At 38.6% G+C, this 20,088-nt stretch overlaps 6 protein-coding genes across 7 annotated transcripts; 4 read left to right on the top strand and 2 right to left on the bottom strand.

Annotated features, from left to right (window-relative positions):
* The first annotated feature begins 743 nt into the window (after nt 1-743).
* Nucleotides 744-2,373, top strand: LOC9325588 (protein SULFUR DEFICIENCY-INDUCED 2). The gene is made up of 4 exons (XM_002892194.2): nt 744-1,098; nt 1,209-1,421; nt 1,521-1,676; nt 1,773-2,373. The coding sequence occupies exons 1-4, from the start codon at nt 979-981 to the stop codon at nt 2,199-2,201; spliced, it is 918 nt and encodes a 305-aa protein (XP_002892240.1). The 5' UTR covers nt 744-978; the 3' UTR covers nt 2,202-2,373.
* Nucleotides 2,374-2,407: 34 nt separating this feature from the next.
* On the bottom strand, nt 2,408-4,174 carry LOC9328302 (putative vesicle-associated membrane protein 726). Of its 2 annotated transcripts, XM_021013525.1 has the most exons (6): nt 4,076-4,165; nt 3,738-3,970; nt 3,272-3,413; nt 3,067-3,187; nt 2,922-2,984; nt 2,408-2,825 (listed from the first exon to the last, which is right to left on the bottom strand). In XM_021013525.1, exons 2-6 carry the CDS (start codon nt 3,925-3,927, stop codon nt 2,679-2,681), a joined length of 663 nt encoding a protein of 220 aa, XP_020869184.1. In that variant the 5' UTR covers nt 3,928-3,970; nt 4,076-4,165; the 3' UTR covers nt 2,408-2,678. The 2 variants fall into 2 exon arrangements, with proteins under 2 accessions (XP_020869184.1, XP_002889523.1); XM_002889477.2 differs by having other exon boundaries at nt 3,738-4,174.
* Nucleotides 4,175-5,192: 1,018 nt separating this feature from the next.
* LOC9328301 (vesicle-associated membrane protein 721) lies at nt 5,193-7,024 on the top strand. Its single transcript, XM_002892193.2, has 5 exons — nt 5,193-5,382; nt 5,901-6,042; nt 6,129-6,249; nt 6,452-6,514; nt 6,651-7,024. Exons 1-5 carry the CDS (start codon nt 5,193-5,195, stop codon nt 6,792-6,794), a joined length of 660 nt encoding a protein of 219 aa, XP_002892239.1. The 3' UTR covers nt 6,795-7,024.
* Nucleotides 7,025-7,107: 83 nt separating this feature from the next.
* On the top strand, nt 7,108-13,803 carry LOC9325587 (chromosome transmission fidelity protein 18 homolog). The gene is made up of 22 exons (XM_021011460.1): nt 7,108-7,974; nt 8,054-8,187; nt 8,402-8,601; nt 8,720-8,992; nt 9,112-9,198; nt 9,300-9,401; nt 9,506-9,571; nt 9,858-10,018; nt 10,218-10,262; nt 10,614-10,687; nt 10,809-10,876; nt 11,228-11,296; nt 11,377-11,474; nt 11,561-11,642; nt 11,745-11,823; nt 11,900-11,987; nt 12,073-12,226; nt 12,338-12,529; nt 12,630-12,689; nt 12,788-13,026; nt 13,197-13,296; nt 13,443-13,803. Exons 1-22 carry the CDS (start codon nt 7,568-7,570, stop codon nt 13,494-13,496), a joined length of 2,832 nt encoding a protein of 943 aa, XP_020867119.1. The 5' UTR covers nt 7,108-7,567; the 3' UTR covers nt 13,497-13,803.
* A 227-nt stretch (nt 13,804-14,030) lies between these two features.
* Nucleotides 14,031-16,895, bottom strand: LOC9328300 (3-ketoacyl-CoA thiolase 1, peroxisomal). Its single transcript, XM_021011461.1, has 14 exons — nt 16,779-16,895; nt 16,489-16,553; nt 16,301-16,385; nt 16,089-16,215; nt 15,895-15,993; nt 15,748-15,815; nt 15,552-15,659; nt 15,392-15,469; nt 15,154-15,286; nt 14,963-15,059; nt 14,770-14,893; nt 14,556-14,664; nt 14,401-14,484; nt 14,031-14,330 (listed from the first exon to the last, which is right to left on the bottom strand). Exons 1-14 carry the CDS (start codon nt 16,857-16,859, stop codon nt 14,248-14,250), a joined length of 1,341 nt encoding a protein of 446 aa, XP_020867120.1. The 5' UTR covers nt 16,860-16,895; the 3' UTR covers nt 14,031-14,247.
* A 192-nt stretch (nt 16,896-17,087) lies between these two features.
* On the top strand, nt 17,088-19,913 carry LOC9325586 (nucleolar GTP-binding protein 1). The gene is made up of 3 exons (XM_002892191.2): nt 17,088-17,215; nt 17,549-19,592; nt 19,710-19,913. Exon 2 carries the CDS (start codon nt 17,563-17,565, stop codon nt 19,576-19,578), a length of 2,016 nt encoding a protein of 671 aa, XP_002892237.1. The 5' UTR covers nt 17,088-17,215; nt 17,549-17,562; the 3' UTR covers nt 19,579-19,592; nt 19,710-19,913.
* Nucleotides 19,914-20,088: the final 175 nt, after the last annotated feature.

Raw genomic sequence — 20,088 nt, 5'->3', positions numbered from 1 at the left:
TTTGGAAGCATCTTTATATGATCTAAACTAATAAAAATGAGAATGAAATTGTTGGTCTAAAAATTAAATATTTGAACTTGAATCTTTTGATCTTTATATTTTAGAATTTTAGTTAACCTATTTAATATTAATGTTTTGGACTTGTATTGTTTAATTAAACCATTTTTTATAGTTTTATGTTAATGTTATATATATACATATATTATATAAGTTTCCAAAACGTTTCTGATCCCTAATTTTAGAAAAAAATCGTTTCCCGTTTTCGAAACGTTTCGCTTCCACGTTTCTGTTTCCGTTTCCATGCAACATTGAGTTTCACACATAATTATGGAATTACTGAACATTAATTTAAACAAAATTATCAAAAAAAAAATCCAAAACAAAAAAATTGAATATCATAAGATCTAATAAAAGGGAAAATGTTAGAGAAATAATAAAAGCATAACGGATTTTCACCGGTCAAAAAATTCAGACTTTGGAAAAACCATCGGACATTTTTATATAAATATTTTGAATTACCGACAAAATTAATTAGAATAACCATTTTCTAGAAACAGTGGGCGAAATATCTCTTAAAAAAAATGAAAACCACAGTATATATTTTGTTAATTTCTATATATATATTCAGCAGAATACAGTTGAGGATGGGCGTTATTTATGAGGACAAATAACAACTACTCCATGAACTAGATTTGAAAAAAAAATGGCCAAGTCGAAATCGTGTGAGAATAATGGGGACGGATATGGTACGTGGCAATATTTTATAGGTTAAAAAAACGACCAGCCCGCGGTATTTTAGATCCAGTTGACGATAATGTACCAGGACGAGAATCTGTCTAGGTTCCTTCTTCTTCTTCCACAATATAATTATTTCCTCACGCACAACCTCATAGGCATAGAGAGAGACAAAAGGTGTTACCGGATTTAGGAGAGATAAAGTAGGTTTCTTCTTTTAGAATCAGAGATACAGAGTTTGCGATGATGATGATTCAGAGGAGAGTAGGAGATGAGAGACAAGACTCGTCGGCGGCGGCGTACAACGTTGTCCATAAGTTGCCTCACGGAGACAGTCCTTATGTCCGAGCGAAGCATGTTCAGGTAAAGAATATATATACGACTTTGTGATTTTTATCAAACGGAATCGAGTTTACATTTGTGATTTGGCTGAGAAAACTGATTTAGATTTTGGATTTGATGTTTGTTTTCAGTTGGTGGAGAAAGATGCAGAAGCAGCGATAGAGTTGTTTTGGAGAGCGATTGAAGCGAGAGATAGAGTGGATAGTGCTCTTAAAGACATGGCCTTGTTGATGAAACAACAGAACAGAGCTGAAGAAGCCATTGACGCTATTCAATCCTTTCGAGATCTTTGTTCCAGACAAGCTCAAGAATCATTAGACAATGTCCTCATCGATCTCTATAAGGTAAATAAACTCTGGCCGATACCATTCTCGTGTTTCTCTAGGTTACTGTTTTATTAGATAGTAAAATTGACAGACTTGGGTTTCCGAATTTCGGAGCAGAAATGTGGGAGAATAGAAGAGCAAGTTGAGTTATTGAAGCAAAAGCTTTGGATGATATATCAAGGAGAAGCATTCAATGGCAAACCAACAAAGACTGCGAGATCTCATGGCAAGAAGTTTCAGGTCACGGTCGAGAAGGAAACCTCTAGGATTTTGGTAAGATTAATCTCACTGCTAGTCTTTAGTTTTGATTATATTTCTCAAGTCTCTTGATCAATGAGCTGATGGATTTGAATGAATGTGGTGTTACAGGGGAACTTGGGATGGGCTTATATGCAGCTAATGGACTATACAGCAGCTGAAGCTGTGTACCGGAAAGCGCAATTGATAGAGCCAGATGCAAACAAGGCTTGCAATTTATGCACATGTCTCATTAAGCAAGGGAAGCAGGATGAGGCGAGGACGATTATCTTTCGCGATGTACTAACAGAGAACAAAGAAGGGTCTGGTGATCCGAGGTTGATGGCTCGGGTTCAAGAGCTATTGAGTGAGCTAAAGCCACAGGAAGAAGAAGCAGCGGCTTTAGCTTCTGTGTCTGTGGAATGTGAAGTTGGTATGGATGAGATAGCAGTTGTCGAAGGACTTGATGAGTTTGTGAAGGAATGGAGGAGGCCTTATAGGACAAGAAGACTTCCGATTTTCGAAGAGATCTTACCACTGAGAGATCAATTGGCTTGTTGATGATTCTCTGTGTGTTTGGATTGATGGTTTGAATACTGAATAGGAACTTTTTTTATGGGTAGAAGAATGTAGTCAATAGAGAGTTTACCTCTTGTAAGCTTTTTTGGGTGTTGTTGTCTGTTATTACTGCAATGTCAAATGATCTCATTCCAAGTAGTTGACGTTATATCCATAAAATAGAGCACTATCAGATAATGTGTCAATTTAGTTAAAGGAAATTAAAACCGATCATTAGACTTGTACATTACAAAAGCATAATGGCCTAACCTATATAATAAGTAAACACAAGAAAGAGCTTAAATCTCTCTTCCAAACAGATGATTTCCTAAGTATCATTCTTGGTACCAAGTCACTTTTTGTTTGCCTAAAAGAAGAAGGAAAAATACAAAAGAGAAGGATAAAAGGGAATAACTATACCGGGATGATTCTAATTAACTTAGTAGCAATGTGGGTGGTCTGATCCATCGGAATCGAGTTTTAAGTACACTTGAAGCCATGGCAAACCGACAAAATGATGATGAGAATCAAAGCGACGATGATGCCAAAGACTATGAGCTTTATCTTCATGTTTTCAAACCACAACTTTCTTTTCATCTTTGTTCCTTGTGTTCTAAAATCTTGTGCCTTTTAACAAATTCAGAAAAAGAAGAGCATGTTATACCACTTGATAAGAGTCTATATGTAGTGTCTCTATACTGTATTAGAGATTTGGTTATTAACCTGTGAGCGAAGGTTCTCAGTTTTGTCTACTAATAGCTCGATTTTCTCACCACGGTCAAGGACCTACCATAGGATTGAATTGCAGAAAACACATTCAGCTAACACGTGAGAAGTTTCGAGGAAAACATGGATAATTTAGTCTAACCTTCTCAATATTCTCCATCATAACACCCTTCACTTCAGTCACCTGAGCCTTAACCTTGGAAAGTTTGCTAATCTCCTCAGGATGATCCGCACAGTACTGCATGTGCTCCTTCAATTTAGACCTTCATTCATTACAACAAAACCAGTTGAAAACACATCTACAAAGATGGAATTGAAGAAATGCTGATTATAAATGTTAAAAGTACCCGAATTCTTTGTTTAAGCTGTTGGCTTTAGCAGTGGAAGCCTTTCCACCACCGTATCTCTTGCTGAAATCCTCCTTGACTCTCTCCAAGAAAGCCATTGGTATCTGCCTCCCAGCAGATTCAACAACAACAACACAATAGGCTGTAATAACAATAACAGAAGAAAATATCAAATGACCAAAGACTAAGACATGCAAGGAAAAATAACCTTATACATGCTTAAGACTCTTCATATATTTGGCCCGAAAACTTATGAATCGGGACATAAGGAAGGATTCACATATGTAAACAATTCCACAAGAATCGAATGTAACCAATATCCTTCGAAACCCAAAGAGATCGCGAACTATATATATAGATCGAAACTAAGCATTCAAAAACGAACAAAGAAATCGTGGAATAAACAGAGAAATACAGAGCGAAATCAACATGCGAACGTGTTTCAGATCGGGAGATGGAAACTTACTGAAGCCATTATCAGCGAGATAATTGAAAGTGTGACCGTCGCAATTGTAGGTAAACTTGTTGTTCGATGACGGAAGTTTCTGGAGGCACTGAGCAGCGACGGACGTAAAATTGCCCTTGAATTCGGTATACTCGGCGAGGATCACCGTACCGCGAGCGACGAAGCTGTAGATCAACGATTGTTGTCCCATTCTTCCTTTTATCCAGATGAGAAAAAGAAAAAAAAAACGAACCCTAACAACACCACAAAAAAAAGCCAATCGAATTGATCAGAGAGATTAGTACGATGTAAAAATACACAAGGGAACGAGGGGTAGCGATTGAGAGAGCAGGACGCACAGATCGGAGAAGAGAAACTATCTGAGAACGCTCGATTTGCGCGAGAAACCAGAGAAGATAAGTTTCCCTTTGCTAACGTTCAAATTTTGAATTTTATATATATAAAGAAAATAAAAGGAAACATTATCGTTTGTATTGTCGAATTAATTAATTGCCTTTTTTGTTGTAAATATTTATGTCTAATTATTAGTCGTATTTTCACCTTTTTACGGCTCGAATTCAGTTCAAATGTTAAATAGACCTTATTCGAATATATAGTGATTTTTATCAAGAAAATTGCAATGTGTAAAGGATATTGAGCTGTTAAATTTTATACGTTACACTTATTTCATTTGTTTTCGGTTGTAATTGAGAATTTCTAAAAGATAGTAATGTTACTTAAAGAATGTTCAATTGATAATGTTGCAACAACATAACCTTTACTTGCATTCCAATTCACCAACCTTCTAAGTTCTAATCACAACCTAGGTTGATCAAATATATAGGAACACGTTACAAAAAACATAGTGTGGTTAGAGAAATGCAGAGACACTATTAGATAAATGGTAGAACTTCTACTTGTGTTGCTGTAACAGATACTATGAGTCTATGGCTATGAGCTCCGGTCAATTGAGTTAGAATTTGTTTCTTGTCAACATCCAAGTGTCAATAAGAATTAGTAGTAACTGAGCTAAGACTGGGATCAATATTCAATGGTGAATTTGGAAAAGAAGAAGATATTTTGAGGAAGACAGAGACAGACTCTGTGTTTCTCTTCGACCATGGGACCTGAACTTGTCCTAAAATTGGTAAATTACTATTTGTGCCATCCGCAGAGTCCGCGAGCTTTTTGGCTGAATCCGGGCGGGTCCAAATTTCTCGAGATTTGATCTCGAGCTTTTGAAATTGTTTTTTAGTCCTTAACTTCTAGGCTTTATACTATTTTTTTACCCAATCTGACTACGTTAAATGACTACATTACCCTTGTCTCCGTTCCTACTTTTTCTTCTCCCTTGTCCACTTTAGTCCTCGATTTGTTGTTGTTTAGTCTTCTAGATCTGTAGTTTTTTTCCGCGACCGGCCATAAAGTTTCTCTAATCGGGCGGTCGATTGGATCGGAGATTCAGGTAAAGAGAAAATGGCGCAACAATCGTTGATCTACAGTTTCGTCGCTCGCGGCACGGTGATCCTCGTGGAGTTCACTGATTTCAAAGGTAATTTCACCTCAATCGCTGCTCAGTGCCTCCAGAAGCTTCCGTCTTCCAACAACAAGTTCACCTACAACTGCGACGGTCATACCTTCAACTACCTTGTCGAAGATGGATTCAGTAAGTCCGTTATCGTTTGATCTATGCATAGGTTCTGATGTATTCTTAAACCTTACACCACTCGGTTCTTACATCGATTTGTGTCTAGGTTTATTTGGCTTGTCTCTTAATTTTCCTAACCTTTATCTATCGATTCGTGTGGATTTTTGCATTCTGAGTAGTCTGATTTCTCTGAGGAACCGCATGAACCAAGGTTTTAGGGTTAGATCTGTATTTTTTTAATTGCAACAGATCTCTGCAGAGTCTTACTTGTATTATCACTCAGTTTTTGGATGGAATCCGTGGTAGCTTTGGTTGATACTATGTGGAAGAATACCAACATTGATCTGGGATAGGGTTTTTACTGGTTGCTTTATTTGCATATAGTTTCCTAGGTCGCGTGGCGTTATTTTTCAATGAATCTGGGGTCTGATTGGCCATATCAATTTCAAATTGAATCAATGTCACCTGATTATCCCGGAAGAGAATGTCTTCTGCTGTATCTGCTATGTGAGATTGATTTTGTTCCTGTTGTGCAGCCTATTGTGTTGTTGCGGTTGATTCTGCTGGGAGGCAAATTCCGATGGCCTTTTTGGAAAGAGTAAAAGAGGATTTTAACAAGAGATATGGTGGTGGAAAAGCTGCAACTGCTCAAGCAAACAGCTTGAATAAGGAGTTTGGGTATACTTTTTTCTTGATCTTGTCTATTGATATCGATGATTTTCTCTTTTATTTTCGTGGACTAACTCTTTTTGGTAACTCTGAAGCTCTAAACTGAAAGAGCATATGCAGTATTGCATGGATCATCCAGATGAGATTAGCAAGCTTGCTAAGGTGAAGGCGCAAGTGTCAGAAGTTAAGGGTGTAATGATGGAAAACATTGAGAAGGTTTGAATCCGACCTTTTCTCGTCGGCAATGCATATCTTTATATCTATGATTGACCCATCCGAAAGAGCTCATTTAGTAATACTAAGTTACTGTGAAATCTCTTGGTTTGGTAACTACTAATTATTCAATGCATCACATCTTAAGGGAATTGTCCAATTTACTAATGTAACACCGCATACATATGCAACTCATTATTTGCAGGTTCTTGACCGTGGTGAGAAAATTGAGCTTTTGGTGGACAAAACCGAAAATCTTCGCTCACAGGTTATACTCTCTCATGCCCTTATGTCCTGCATTTATATGTCTACACTCACACACAAAGACAAACATGCTTTTTGAGTTCACAGCTGGCTCATCCTATTATCGTATCTTGTGTCTAACTAAACTCCAACTGTTACAGGCACAAGATTTCAGAACAACAGGAACGCAGATGAGAAGAAAGATGTGGCTTCAGAACATGAAGATAAAACTCATAGTGCTCGCCATCATTATCGCACTGATTCTCATCATCGTTCTCTCAGTTTGCCATGGGTTTAAGTGTTAAGCCCAGAAAATTCAAAACTGCCTTCTCTTTTATTGTTCGATCCTTATTCTAATGTTTCTGCTTGAATTGGTTTTGTATAGATAGACATATATGTATGCTACTCATTTGCTATGTTGCTTGCATCTGATGACATCGATCCCTTGCGAACCAGTCAGTATTTGACAAGAGATCCGAAACTATTAAATGATTTTGTTGACTGAAGATTGCATTGTGATGATGATGATAAAAAATTGATAGTGATAATGATGATTATATTGACCATTATACGGCGTGATGTGAGGTGGTAACTTCAAATTTATACAAGAGTAGTGCCCTGTCTATATCGTTACTAGAGACTCGGTAGTATATTTATAGTTAAGTCATACCCCTCGATTATATTCCGACAACCTCCGTTTCAGGGACTGGCCAGAACGTTTGAGTATCTTGATGGCCGTTGGGTCGTTTATTAGTCCAAATTTACGTGTTTACCATTAGGAGCAACCAATACATGTTGTAGCGAAACAGATACAGAATTTGTTGTTGATATCAGTAGCAGAAATCAAGAAACAACAATCCGTAGGCGTAACGGTGCTAAAATTTGGGCTATTTTAGAGAAGCGGGCCGAATATTTTATTTAATGGGCCGAAAAACCTAATTTGAGATCCTGCATCCACAGCTTTCCCGCTAAAACACACTCATTCCCGCTCAAGCTCACACCAGATTCCGATTTCACTTTTTTGTTCACGGAGCACCAATCCCAACAAAGTTTCCGATACGGCCGATCATATCAGAGAATGGAATTCGATATCCCATTGCCGGAAGAGCTTGAGCTTCTAGAAGCCAATTCTCATTTCTATGAAGAAGAAGAAGACGACTACCTAAACTTCGAGGAGCCGCCATATCCTTACCCAATTGACGGCGATGAAGAAAAAGAAGAAGAACGCGTCGCGCAGAAGGAGCCTCATGTCCGACAATCGGAATCATCTGATATCAACGGTTGTAAACGACCCAGGAGTCTAATCTCCGATCCGATGGTGAATCTCGACGAAGTCTCTCCAGCTTCTGATAAGAGAAGCAAAATTGATGCTAACCGGGTAGAAATTGAAGATGAGGATTGGTTACGCTTCTCGCCGGTTAAGGAAGTAGTTCACGTTATGGAGGAGGAAGAAGTTGTCATTCCCCAGGAGACTATTTTGTCCAGGTTACTATACTGTTCATGAGACGTACCTACTCGGAAGTTTTGATTTCTTTTTTAGTAATCTCGTTATTGGAATTTGCAGATACGCTTCTGAGATAGATGGGGAATGCGTTCCGATCACGGCACCGGACGGAGGAGAGAGGGTTTATGCGAAATTCTGCCGGGCTTTGGGAGATGAAGAGGTGAAGAAATTGGATGTGAATGACAAGTCTCATGGTATTAAGTTTTCATTTATGTTTCCCAAATTGTCTTTGAAGTTCAATCTAAGAAACTCTTTAATGCAAGTTAAGAGCAGATTAGCTTTAGAATATGTTATTTGATGGTCTTAGCTGTTTATGCACCATTCGATTCTTAATGGGGCATACAATCTTCTGACAAGAACTCCAATTTTCTCGGTAGTAACTTATATCATTCATTAATTTTTTTGCAGGGCTTATTAAAGATCCAATCAGTGTTCTTTTGCAGCAATCAGAGAAAGAGGCATTTAACAAGGTCTTGCAAGCTAGTTCTGAAGATCAGAATGAAACCATTTCTGCAGAAGCATCTGTAATGCATGAGAAACTCTGGGTTGACAAATATTCTCCAAGCTCATTTACTGAGCTTCTTAGTGATGAGCAGACCAATCGAGAGGTATTGTTCATTTCTTGGTGATGAATCTGGTAAATTAGATGAATCAAGAATCAGTAGAATGATTTTAGACAGCGGCTTAATTGTTGTAGTAGTTGACCGTTATTAATGTTATTTGCAGGTTCTGTTATGGCTTAAGCAGTGGGACGCTTCTGTTTTTGGATCTGAAATTAGGAGCACGACAGAGGAAGTATTGTCAGCTTTGAAACGACATTCTACCTCAAGTCATCATCAAAAATCGGATTCAGCTTTTACAAGGAAAAAACAGTTCAATAGATGGAGTAAGGAGAGTTTTAGATATCCTAAAAATGCAGACGTGAGCAATACCAACACTGCAGATAATAATGACTTGTGGAACAAAAAGTCAAAACTTACTGGTCCTCCTGAGCAAAAGGCGAGCGATAAACTGATCTAGACTTCAAGTTTATTTTTATAAGCTTCTTCTGGGCTGTCTTGTACTATAACCATAAGTATGCATCAGTTGTAAAAATCGTATTTTCACTGTTGTTGTAGATCCTTCTGCTTTGTGGTGCCCCTGGACTTGGCAAGACAACGCTTGCTCACATTGCAGCTAAGCATTGTGGATATCGTGTTGTTGAGGTATTCTTGTATACCTTTTACTTTCCATGACAGCATTCCTTAATGAATGGATTCTTCTATTCTTGTGTATTAGGTTTAATTCATCCTGTGTTATTTTGCAGATCAATGCTAGCGACGAGCGATCAGCATCAGCCATTGAAACTAGAATTCTTGACGTAGTTCAGATGAACTCGGTTACAGCTGATTCTAGACCTAAATGTTTGGTATGCCTTACGTACTCTTTGTTCACTTGGGACCTTTTTCATTATGTCGAATTGTATTACTCCAAGTTGTTTGAAGTGGAAGAGACTGACACTAATTTATGTAGGTGATTGATGAGATAGATGGAGCTCTTGGTGATGGAAAAGGAGCAGTTGATGTTATTCTAAAGATGGTATGTATATGTATACTGGTACTGAGATTTAGGTTAAGTGTGGCGTGTACTTAGTATCAACTCTTTGCTTGTTTAACCTTTTTATAACCCTTTAAACTGTCATTCTTTCCCAGTCTCAGTAACTGCACGAAGGTTTTTGGTTATTCCTATCTTACGTTGCTAACTCCAAACCTTCTTTGATTCTCTTAATTATTTCTTGAATTTTTATTCTCCTTTTGGAGACCAATTTGGAAATGTATATGTATTAGCATTTGTAAGTATATAATTGTGTCTTTGCCCTGCATAGGTGTTGGCAGAAAGAAAGCATGCTACTGGCAAGGAAAATATAGAGAATGTAAAGACTTCCTCGAAGAAGGAGCGCCGAACAGCACCACTATCAAGACCTGTGATTTGTATATGTAATGATTTATATGCACCAGCACTTAGGCCTCTGCGACAGATAGCAAAGTGAGTTCAACTTTCTGTTGGCTTTAAGGGCCTCTTTTTCCTGTTTATGTGGTGAAGCTAGCACTTTTTTACGTAGAGCATACTGATTTCAAAATGTTAAACTCTCTTCAGTACATGTTGGCTATTTCTGCTTATCATATGCTTATTCTAGAGAAATATTCTCTTAGTATGATGATAAGCCCCCATGCTTCTGTTGCAGGGTTCATATATTTGTTCAACCAACGGTGAGTCGTGTGGTAAACAGGTAACTATTTCTTACTCTATTGTGTGCGAAGAAGAACTCTTCTAAGTTTCTTTATTATTTTGTTTTATCTTGGTGAAGCTACGGCCATTGGTAAATACTAATCCAACTGTTAGTCACCTGTAAGACTATCTTCAACTCTGAATTGAGAGTCTGGAAATTTATCATTCCACAAGATATGACTAAATTTGTAAAATACTATGAAATGATGCAGCACATCTCATTGCTATCATGGTTAGCGAGTATTTTGGATAAGAACCAGTGACCTATATTCATATTAAAGTCAGTATTTCTCCCTGATTTTATTTATCTATCAAAATCGCCTTACTAGGCTGAGATGTGTGCAAATGACAGGCTCAAGTATATCTGTTATATGGAGGGGATGAAAGCAAGATCATTCGCTCTTAGTGCTCTTGCGGAGTACACTGGTATCTATCTCCCTTTAATTTGGTTCTTAGTGTGATCTTAATTTTCTTAGAGAAAAAATTAGCCGTGTATTTGTTTCCTAAATGATTCTGCTATCTTTTGCCTTTTATTTGGTGGTTACAGAATGTGACATTCGCTCTTGCTTGAACACACTGCAATTTCTCTACAAGAAGAAAGAAACCATCAATGTGGTGAGACTTTGACACCCTTCTTGCACTGGCTATGTGTTTTCCACTTTCGATTTGATTTATACTCACTGGAAAATCTAACTTTACTAGACTCTAAACTGAAGAGAAAAAACTGCTCGGCGCCTTGCCAACTAAAATACAAAATCTCTTGCTGGACTTATGAGCCGTCATTAGTTTTTGAAAACCAATTGCTTTTATGTATTTAATGAGTTAATTAGGCCCATCCAGCTAGGAACACTGTAATAGTTTTTCAACATTTTTGTTCTTTAGGCAATTAACTTTCTATTTGGTCTCCCATTCTTGGGGATTTAGCCTTCTGATAAGCTAAGAACCGCCTCATTCTTTCTCTTTTAGATTGACATTGGATCTCAAGTTGTTGGGCGGAAAGACATGTCAAAGAGTCTGTTTGATATCTGGAAAGAGGTAAGCCCAATTAAAGTGTCGTAGCAATCTTTACTGACAGATAACTTCATTTTATATCCAAGCTTGCTTCGTCGTTTTAGATATTCACCACGAGAAAAATGAAACGAGAACGATCTAATGACGCTTCTGGCAGTGGGGCCAAAAACTTTGACTTCTTACACACTCTCGTATCCAGTCGGTATGTACACGACAATGATTTTTTCTTTCATATTTCATAACGTTTCTGCTTTGTCTATTCATCCTTAAGTTTAACTGAATGTGCAGGGGTGATTATGATTTGATTTTTGATGGTATACATGAAAACATTTTGCAGCTCCACTACCATGATCCAGTGATGGACAAGACAGTAAGGCTAATTAATGACTTTGAATCCCTATGACTGTTTTGTTCTGTATGTTTGTGCGGTTATGTTCTGAAATAACAAATGTGTAATCTCCTTTATTTAAAGATTAGCTGCTTGGACTGTCTTGGAACTTCTGATTTGCTACATCGATACATAATGCGCACCCAGCAAATGCCTCTCTATGGTAAAGGCTTTAAAGCTCAGATGGTTGCAGAGTTCTGTAAATAAGACTGATCTTTTCTTTTTACCTTGTGATGCAGTTTACTTTCCTAGCCTGGCGATACCTATACACCGTCGTGTGGCCCAGATTCAAAAACCAATTATTGAGTGGCCTAAGTCATACCACAGGTGATTTTGGTGCATCTTTTATTGATTACGAAAGGCATTCAAAGCGTCCCTTCTTACTAGTACTTGTCAATATCAAATGTACCAGATGTCGAACACTTTTGGTAGAAAAGCAGGAGTCTCTGCGGTCTTGGCACCACAAGATACCTCCCTATATTGGGAGGCATTTGTCAATCAAGTCTTTCGTAGAAGACTCTATTTCCCCGCTATTGCATATTCTTTCTCCCCCAACTCTTAGACCGGTATGTCTTCATCTGTTGGTTGTTGATTTTTCTTTGTATTCATGGTTTACTGTGCCACCTTTCATAAATCATGCTGCTCTTCTAAGGATATCATCTTGCTGTTCTCCTCAGGTGGCATCGCATTTGCTATCAGATAGGCAAAAGGATCAACTGGCGGGTTTGGTCATGCTTATGTGTTCTTATTCTTTGACTTATAAGAATGTGAAATCTGATCCTGTTCTGAGTAACCTCAGGGATGATGCTGCTTCAGATGCTTTAGTTCTTGCTTTAGATCCACATCTATTTGATTTCATTAATTTCAAGGTTTTGTTTCTGTTTCTGTTTCTTTTCTTTTTTTCTTAGTATCAGTCCACTATATTCTGCCTTTGGAGATAATACTCATCGCCTTTCCAACATTTGACAGGGTCACCAATTTAAACATCACGTACTCGCCTTAGCTATGAAACAAGTGTTGGTACATGAAGTAAGCCACATCTTTCCACTGAACTTGTTACGGATTTGTGCCTTAAGCTGCATGGAGATCTTGATTGTATGGTTTTCTAAAAAATGTTAAAAACTCAGGTTGAGAAGCAAAAGATACTGCAAGCAAGTGGAGGAAGGTCCGGGATCCTGAACAAACCCGAAATCAAGAAAATAAATCAAGACCTAGCGAGGAAAAGAAATGCTGCAGCAAATGAAAGTCAAAGAAATCCAATCTCCTCTAAACCTCCGTTAGTCTCAGTTGGGATTGCCACAACTTCAAAACCTAATTCTAGTGATGTGAAAAAGGCATCTCGCACCGCCCTTAATTTCTTCGACAGGTAGTTGGAGGAAATGTCAATTTTCTCAACTAGAACTTCATTATATCCCAAGCTTTTATCACCCATAAATATGGTGGATAAATTGCCTCATCGGAATCATTTTCAACCAGACAGCTCAGTGTCATAAATCATGATCCTAAACTAATTGCATATTTGTCTGGTACAAACAGGTTTAGGAAGTCAAGGAAAGATTATGAAGATCCAGAGGATGTACAAAAGCGAGCAACTGCAAAAAGAGATTCAAGACCTCTTCTCTTCAAGTTTAACGAGGTATGTCACAACCCCCACTATATTGCAACCAAGCAAAAACTCCTCAAAAGGATTATTCTAAGATAACTATAAACAAACCTTATGAGATTCAAACTCTAGGCCAAATTCGAAATATTGACAATGATCTGCATGCTTTATACGTACAGGGTTTCACAAATGCTGTGAAGAGACCAGTTAGAATGCGGGAGTTTCTACTATGATTCTGCAATGAAGTCACAGACTTAGATTGGTGCATAGTTTCATACTAAGCTTTGATCGGATTTACGACAATGTTTGCACATGCTAAGAAAAGCTAAGGAAGAAATGAAATGAAATTTTGTAAATATGCTTGATGTGGAACATCCCACTGCGTTTTTTTTTTGTTCTTTTGAAATCTTATTTACTTTTCTTAATACAATAGAACATGAAATTTCATGTAAACCAAATGACAATAAACCCCATCCTGTAAGTTTCTTTGATATATCTTCAAGGGAAAAACGTTCTAATGATTAGTAGAAAAGTTGAAAAGATGCTTTGAAGAAGTAAAAAAATAATTTGGGGTGAGAGAGGCTCGAACTCTCGACCTCAGGATGACTCAGTAGCTATGAGACCTACGCGCTAGCCAACTGCGCCACCACCCCTTTTTGTTGGTATTGTCACAAGAGTTAATAAAGTTCGTTAAAGTTCGTTTCTATAAAGGACCCCTTGTAATCTACTTTTTTTGGTACAGGTCTAGGATTGTGCACATACACATGTGACCAACCAAATATATTATGGATAAGCTCATAAAGAGTATCTCCATATACATATAACAAAAGAGAGTCAGAAAGTGATAACTGAAGTTTTCCCTCATGTAAAGGTACTATTGTTATGATATTCATCTATAAAGCACTTATTTGTAATGATGTTTATTTGTAGTAGAGTGTTCTAATTTGTAAAAGCCCCTAAGCTAGGTTCCTTGGTCAAAAGGCCTTATAGTCCTACTTTCCGGACATCGCAGAGCTCATCCACACCGCCTCCTCTCTCAAACACAGCGGCTGCTCCCATTCCCGAACCTATGCGGTTTTCCAATCCCAGTAAGAGTGTGCGAGTGAGAAGGAGAGTGTGAGTGAACATATTACATACCTATGCACATTGACACTACGCCAAAACGACAGTCTTTACCACGGCGTTTCATCTCATGCAGCAGCGTCGCAACGCATCTGGCGCCTGAGAATGTGTGATTGCGTTTGTTAGATAAGGAAAGAAATTAATGATATGTGAACATGGAGGAAGCATACCTGTAGCGCCCAAGGGATGTCCGATGGCTATGGCCCCTCCATTGACATTGACCTTTTCCGGGTCAATCCCCAATTTGTTCCGACAATAAACAAACTGAGATGCAAACGCCTGAACACACAGTACGATTTTAGACAAAGGATACAAGGTCTAAAAGGAATAAACTATGAGCTGGAGTAAATGTAAAGGAAGTAGAGTTGTTCTATTATCTCTAACCTCGTTGATCTCAAACAAGTCGATGTCATTGAGTTCTAAACCAGCCGCCTTCACTGCAGCAGGAATGGCAACAGCTGGTCCAACCCCCATGATGGCTGGGTCCACACCAACTGCAGCAAATGTCCTGTAATGTGTCCAAGAGTGCTTTTACTTAATGAAGCAAAGAAAGGTCAGTCTAGAGTATCAAGCCCACCTGAATACACCAAGAATGGGAAGGCCTTTCTGCATTGCAACATTTCTCCTCATAAGGAGAACAGCTCCTGCACCGTCACTTAATTGGCTAGAATTTCCTGTTTGACACAAAGGAAACAAGAGATTTGAAAAAAAAGATGGATGAAACAAACATTTTTCTCTGGAAATGACCAATGAATTTGGGGAAAGTACCAGCAGTTGTGGTTCCGTCTTCCTTAAACACTGGTCTTAGCTTTGCAAGTCCGGAAAGGGTTGTGTTAGGTCGTATCCCATCATCCACTGAAACGGTTATAGATTTCTCATCACCTGTTTTTGGGTCAACAATCTGAAATGCAAAAACGAAACCATAAACTTTGGGAAAAGAACACGTGATGCATCCTGAAGAATCTAGCATGTTCACAGTTTTTGCAAGGTGGAAAACAGCATGTACCTTGGTTTTTACTGGGAGTATTTCATCCTTAAATTTACCGGAAGCAGTAGCAAAAGCAGCCTTTCTGTGAGAATCAACCTACACATTTGACTCTATAAACTAAGGATGGAGGGTAATATTAAATGCATGCATTAGAACTGAGAAAGTTTATTCGAGTTACGGCAGCTTGATCCTGCTCCTCCCTTGAAACATTAAACCGGTTTGCTACATTCTCTGAAGTAATACCCATTGGAAGAAGGCAACTATGTGCTTGTTCAAACTTCTTCACCTAGAACAACAGAATACGTTCTTAAAATTCAGCAAAGCCAATCAATACACTACAGGAAAAATGGAGAGATACAATAAGAGCACGGTACCTTTGGGTTGACTGGTCCTTTCCATCCCCTTGGATTAGTTGTCATGGACTCTAGCCCAGCTCCAATACCTGTATACTACATATTTTCAGCTCAATTCTTAATGCAAGAAAAGACAATTGATGTAACCAAAGATAGTTACTATCTTACCAATGTCATAAAAACCTGCTCTTATGGCAGCGGCGACGTCAGCAACAGCTTGAAGCCCAGATGAACACTGTCTGTTCACGATTCTGATGGGAACAGTTTCTTCCAACGGACATAAGAGCATAAGCATACAGCAAACGAAAAAAAAAGAAGAGATTCAGGATCACAAATTACCATATTAGAGAAGAAAATCTTACCAGGGAAACCAGCATAGAACGCAGCCATCCTGCATTCACTGGCTCTTTGAGATCCTGGTCCCAAAACAGTACCCACTACAATGTCACCAACTTCACTTGGGTTAACATTTGTTTTCTCTATCAATCCCTACCAATAAGAAGCTACTACACATAAGTGCAAATTGAAAAAAGGGGAACCCAAAAACCAGGAAATAGAATTGAATCTGACATACTCTCAATACAGATGCAAGCAACTCGTCTGGGTAAGTATCCTTGAAGCTGCCACGTTTTGCCTTGCAAAGTGGAGTCCTTTGTGCCCTGTGAATCACAAGAAGCAAAGAAAAAGCTTCAAAAAGTTTCCATAAGGTCTTGAACAATACCCAAAACAAAAAAAAAACGAATGAGAATAGAGAAACTTAACGCGACAATGACAACATCATCTCCATATTGATATGCAGCACTTTCTTTGGCCAAGCAAGGTGAGGCCTTTGTGAGGAAGCAACACAACACAGTAAGAGATACATTGTAAATCAAACACAATTACTAATCCTACTACACCAAGAAAATACTAATAATTCAAAAAAGAATCCAACAAGAACCAACCAAAATCACAAAATCATGGTTATATAGTTTCAGTAACAAAATTCCAAATCACATGCAAAGAATTCAGAGGAAATAGCGATGAGAAATTGGGAAATGCGAAGAGCTTACAGAGAGAGAAGCGTTAGAAGAAGACGAAGAAGGTTGAAGATGCTGAAGCAGTATCCTTTGTCTCTCTATCGCTTTTTCCATTTTTCTCGTTAAGTTTTTTTTGGTTCAAAGCGAAGCAGATTGATTGTTGTACTTTATCAAAAAAAATAAAAAAGACTAAACCGGTTCACCCCGGTTAAGTCTGGGTTACATTTACGGAGGGTTTAGCGGAATCAATCATCTGGTTATGACGATAACGACGTCGTATGAATTTAGGGTTTTAGGTTTGTGTTACATATTTATTAGATTCACCTTTTTAAGAGGTCTCACTTTCTTTCTCTCAGAGAAAACAGTCGACCGTCATTTCTTGGACGGCTCGTTTCTCTTATCAGTTAACCCTAAGAACGCCGTCTTAGTCTCTCTTCGAGGCTACTTTCTTCAATTCATCGGTTCTCGACGTAAGTCTTTGCTTTCTCTATTCCCTTCTATTCTACTTGCCTTTTTGCTGCTGTTGTTGTCTCTTTTTGTTTTTTTCTTCTCAATGTTTATGAAGAACTTTTGGTACTTTTAGTCTTTAGACTTGTGGGTTTTCGTTTTTGATTTCCCTTATCGTATTGTTGATGATTTGTAGCTTCGTAAGTTTGGTGCTTTGGTTTGTTTTTCATGTCAAAATCTTATTTTTCCAAGCTCACACTTTGATTAGTTATATATCTCATAACAATTCTACTTATTATCAAAGCTATTAATCGTTTTGTTGGTACATGTTTTTTAATTCCGGATTTTGTGCACAGATCGATAAGCGAAAATGGTTCAATACAATTTCAAGAAGATCACTGTTGTTCCCAGTGGGAAGGAGTTCGTTGACATCATCCTTTCACGGACTCAGCGTCAGACACCAACTGTTGTCCACAAGGGCTACAAGATTACCCGTCTCCGTCAGTTCTACATGAGAAAAGTTAAGTACACTCAGACTAACTTCCATGAGAAGCTCTCTACAATCATTGAGGAGTTTCCTCGCCTTGATCAAATCCACCCTTTCTATGGTGATCTTCTTCACGTGCTTTACAATAAAGATCATTACAAGCTCGCCTTAGGCCAAGTGAATACTGCGAGGAACTTGATTAGTAAAATCTCCAAGGATTATGTGAAGCTACTCAAGTATGGTGATTCTTTGTACCGTTGCAAGTGTCTTAAAGTCGCTGCTCTTGGTCGTATGTGCACTGTTTTGAAGAGGATCACTCCTAGTTTGGCTTATCTCGAGCAGATCAGGCAGCACATGGCAAGGCTTCCTTCCATTGACCCGAACACTCGTACTGTCTTGATCTGTGGATACCCTAATGTGGGCAAGAGTTCTTTTATGAACAAGGTTACCAGAGCTGATGTTGATGTCCAGCCATATGCTTTCACCACCAAATCCCTCTTTGTTGGTCATACTGATTACAAGTACCTGAGGTACCAAGTCATTGATACCCCTGGGATTTTGGACAGGCCATTTGAAGACCGTAACATCATTGAAATGTGCAGTATCACTGCTTTGGCCCATCTTCGAGCTGCTGTTTTGTTCTTTCTGGACATTTCTGGATCATGTGGTTACACCATTGCTCAGCAGGCTGCTCTTTTCCACAGCATTAAGTCCCTGTTTATGAACAAACCATTGGTGATTGTCTGCAACAAGACTGATTTGATGCCCATGGAAAACATCTCTGAAGAAGATCGGAAGCTGATTGAAGGGATGAAAGCTGAAGCTATGAAGACTGCAATGGGAGCAAGTGAAGAATCAGTGCTTTTGAAGATGAGTACTCTGACAGACGAAGGTGTGATGTCTGTGAAGAATGCCGCATGTGAGAGGCTGTTAGATCAAAGGGTAGAGGCGAAGATGAAATCCAAAAAGATCAACGACCACCTAAACAGGTTCCATGTGGCTATGCCGAAGCCTCGTGATAGCATACAAAGGCTCCCTTGCATACCTCAGGTTGTTCTGGAGGCTAAAGCTAAGGAAGCAGCTGCAATGGAGAAACGAAAGACAGAGAAAGATTTGGAAGAGGAAAATGGTGGAGCTGGAGTTTATTCTGCTAGTCTAAAGAAGAACTACATCTTGCATCATGATGAATGGAAGGAAGACATTATGCCTGAGATTCTCGATGGTCATAATGTGGCTGACTTCATTGATCCAGACATTTTGGAGAGGCTTGAGGAGTTGGAACGTGAAGAAGAGATAAGGCTGGCTGGGGTTGAAGAAGCTGATATGGAGATGGATTTTGAAAAGCTTTCGGAGGAGGAGGTGAAGCAGCTTGCTGCCATTCGAAAGAAGAGAGCTGTACTCATTCGAGAGCACAGGCTCAAGAAGACCGTTGCACAGAACCGATCAACTGTTCCAAGGAAGTTTGATAAGGACAAGAAGTACACAACAAAGAGAATGGGTAGGGAGTTATCAGCTATGGGACTTGATCCGTCTTCTGCAATGAACCGTGCAAGAAGCAAGTCTAGAGGGAGAAAGAGGGATCGATCAGAAGATGCGGGTAACGATGCAATGGACGTGGATGATGAGCAACAGTCGAACAAGAAGCAGCGTGTGAGATCAAAGTCTAGAACTATGTCGATATCAAGATCTCAGTCAAGGCCTCCTGCACATGAAGTGGTGCCTGGTGAAGGATTCAAAGACTCTACTCAGAAGAAATCGGCTATTAAGATTAGCAATAAATCTCACAAAAAGAGAGACAAGAATGCACGTCGTGGTGAAGCTGACAGAGTTATACCGACACTTAGACCGAAACATTTGTTTTCAGGCAAGAGAGGGAAAGGAAAAACCGACAGGCGTTGATGAAACCAAACAAGGTACCAAAACGATACTCTTGTCACTTTTTTTTCAACTGTAATGATGCACTGGAAGGGCAAGTGTGTGAGATGATAATTGTTTGCAATCTCAAGAGAATGTATTTTGTTTCCTTGCAGAGAAAACAGATGCTGCAGCCATTGAAGAATCTCTCTCAAGTTTTGGAATTTGCTTTACCTTTAGTTTACTTGTTATGTTTTGCATCGTTTGTGTTTTTTCGCAGACATTTATGGATTATTATTATTATTATAGCTTTCCAGTGTGTTTGGAGGACGAATATTCGTTTAAGCAAATCTTATTATAATGGCTTTTTTGGAATTAAAGATTCTAAGATAAGTTTGGTTTTTTTTTTGGTAATTGTTTGAGTCGAGATTCTTGCTCGTAAGTTAATAACTGTAAAATCAGCTATTAACGTTTTAATCTTGTTCTTACTGTTGTTATAAGATAAACAATAAATAACAATGGTTAAAACTAAATCGAGGCGAATAGAATGGGAGC

Source organism: Arabidopsis lyrata (assembly GCF_000004255.2).
Source record: "Arabidopsis lyrata subsp. lyrata unplaced genomic scaffold ARALYscaffold_1, whole genome shotgun sequence".
Taxonomy (NCBI): Eukaryota; Viridiplantae; Streptophyta; class Magnoliopsida; order Brassicales; family Brassicaceae; genus Arabidopsis; species Arabidopsis lyrata.
The sequence above is the reverse complement of the archived record's forward strand: the minus strand, read 5'-3'. Positions and strand labels throughout refer to the sequence as shown.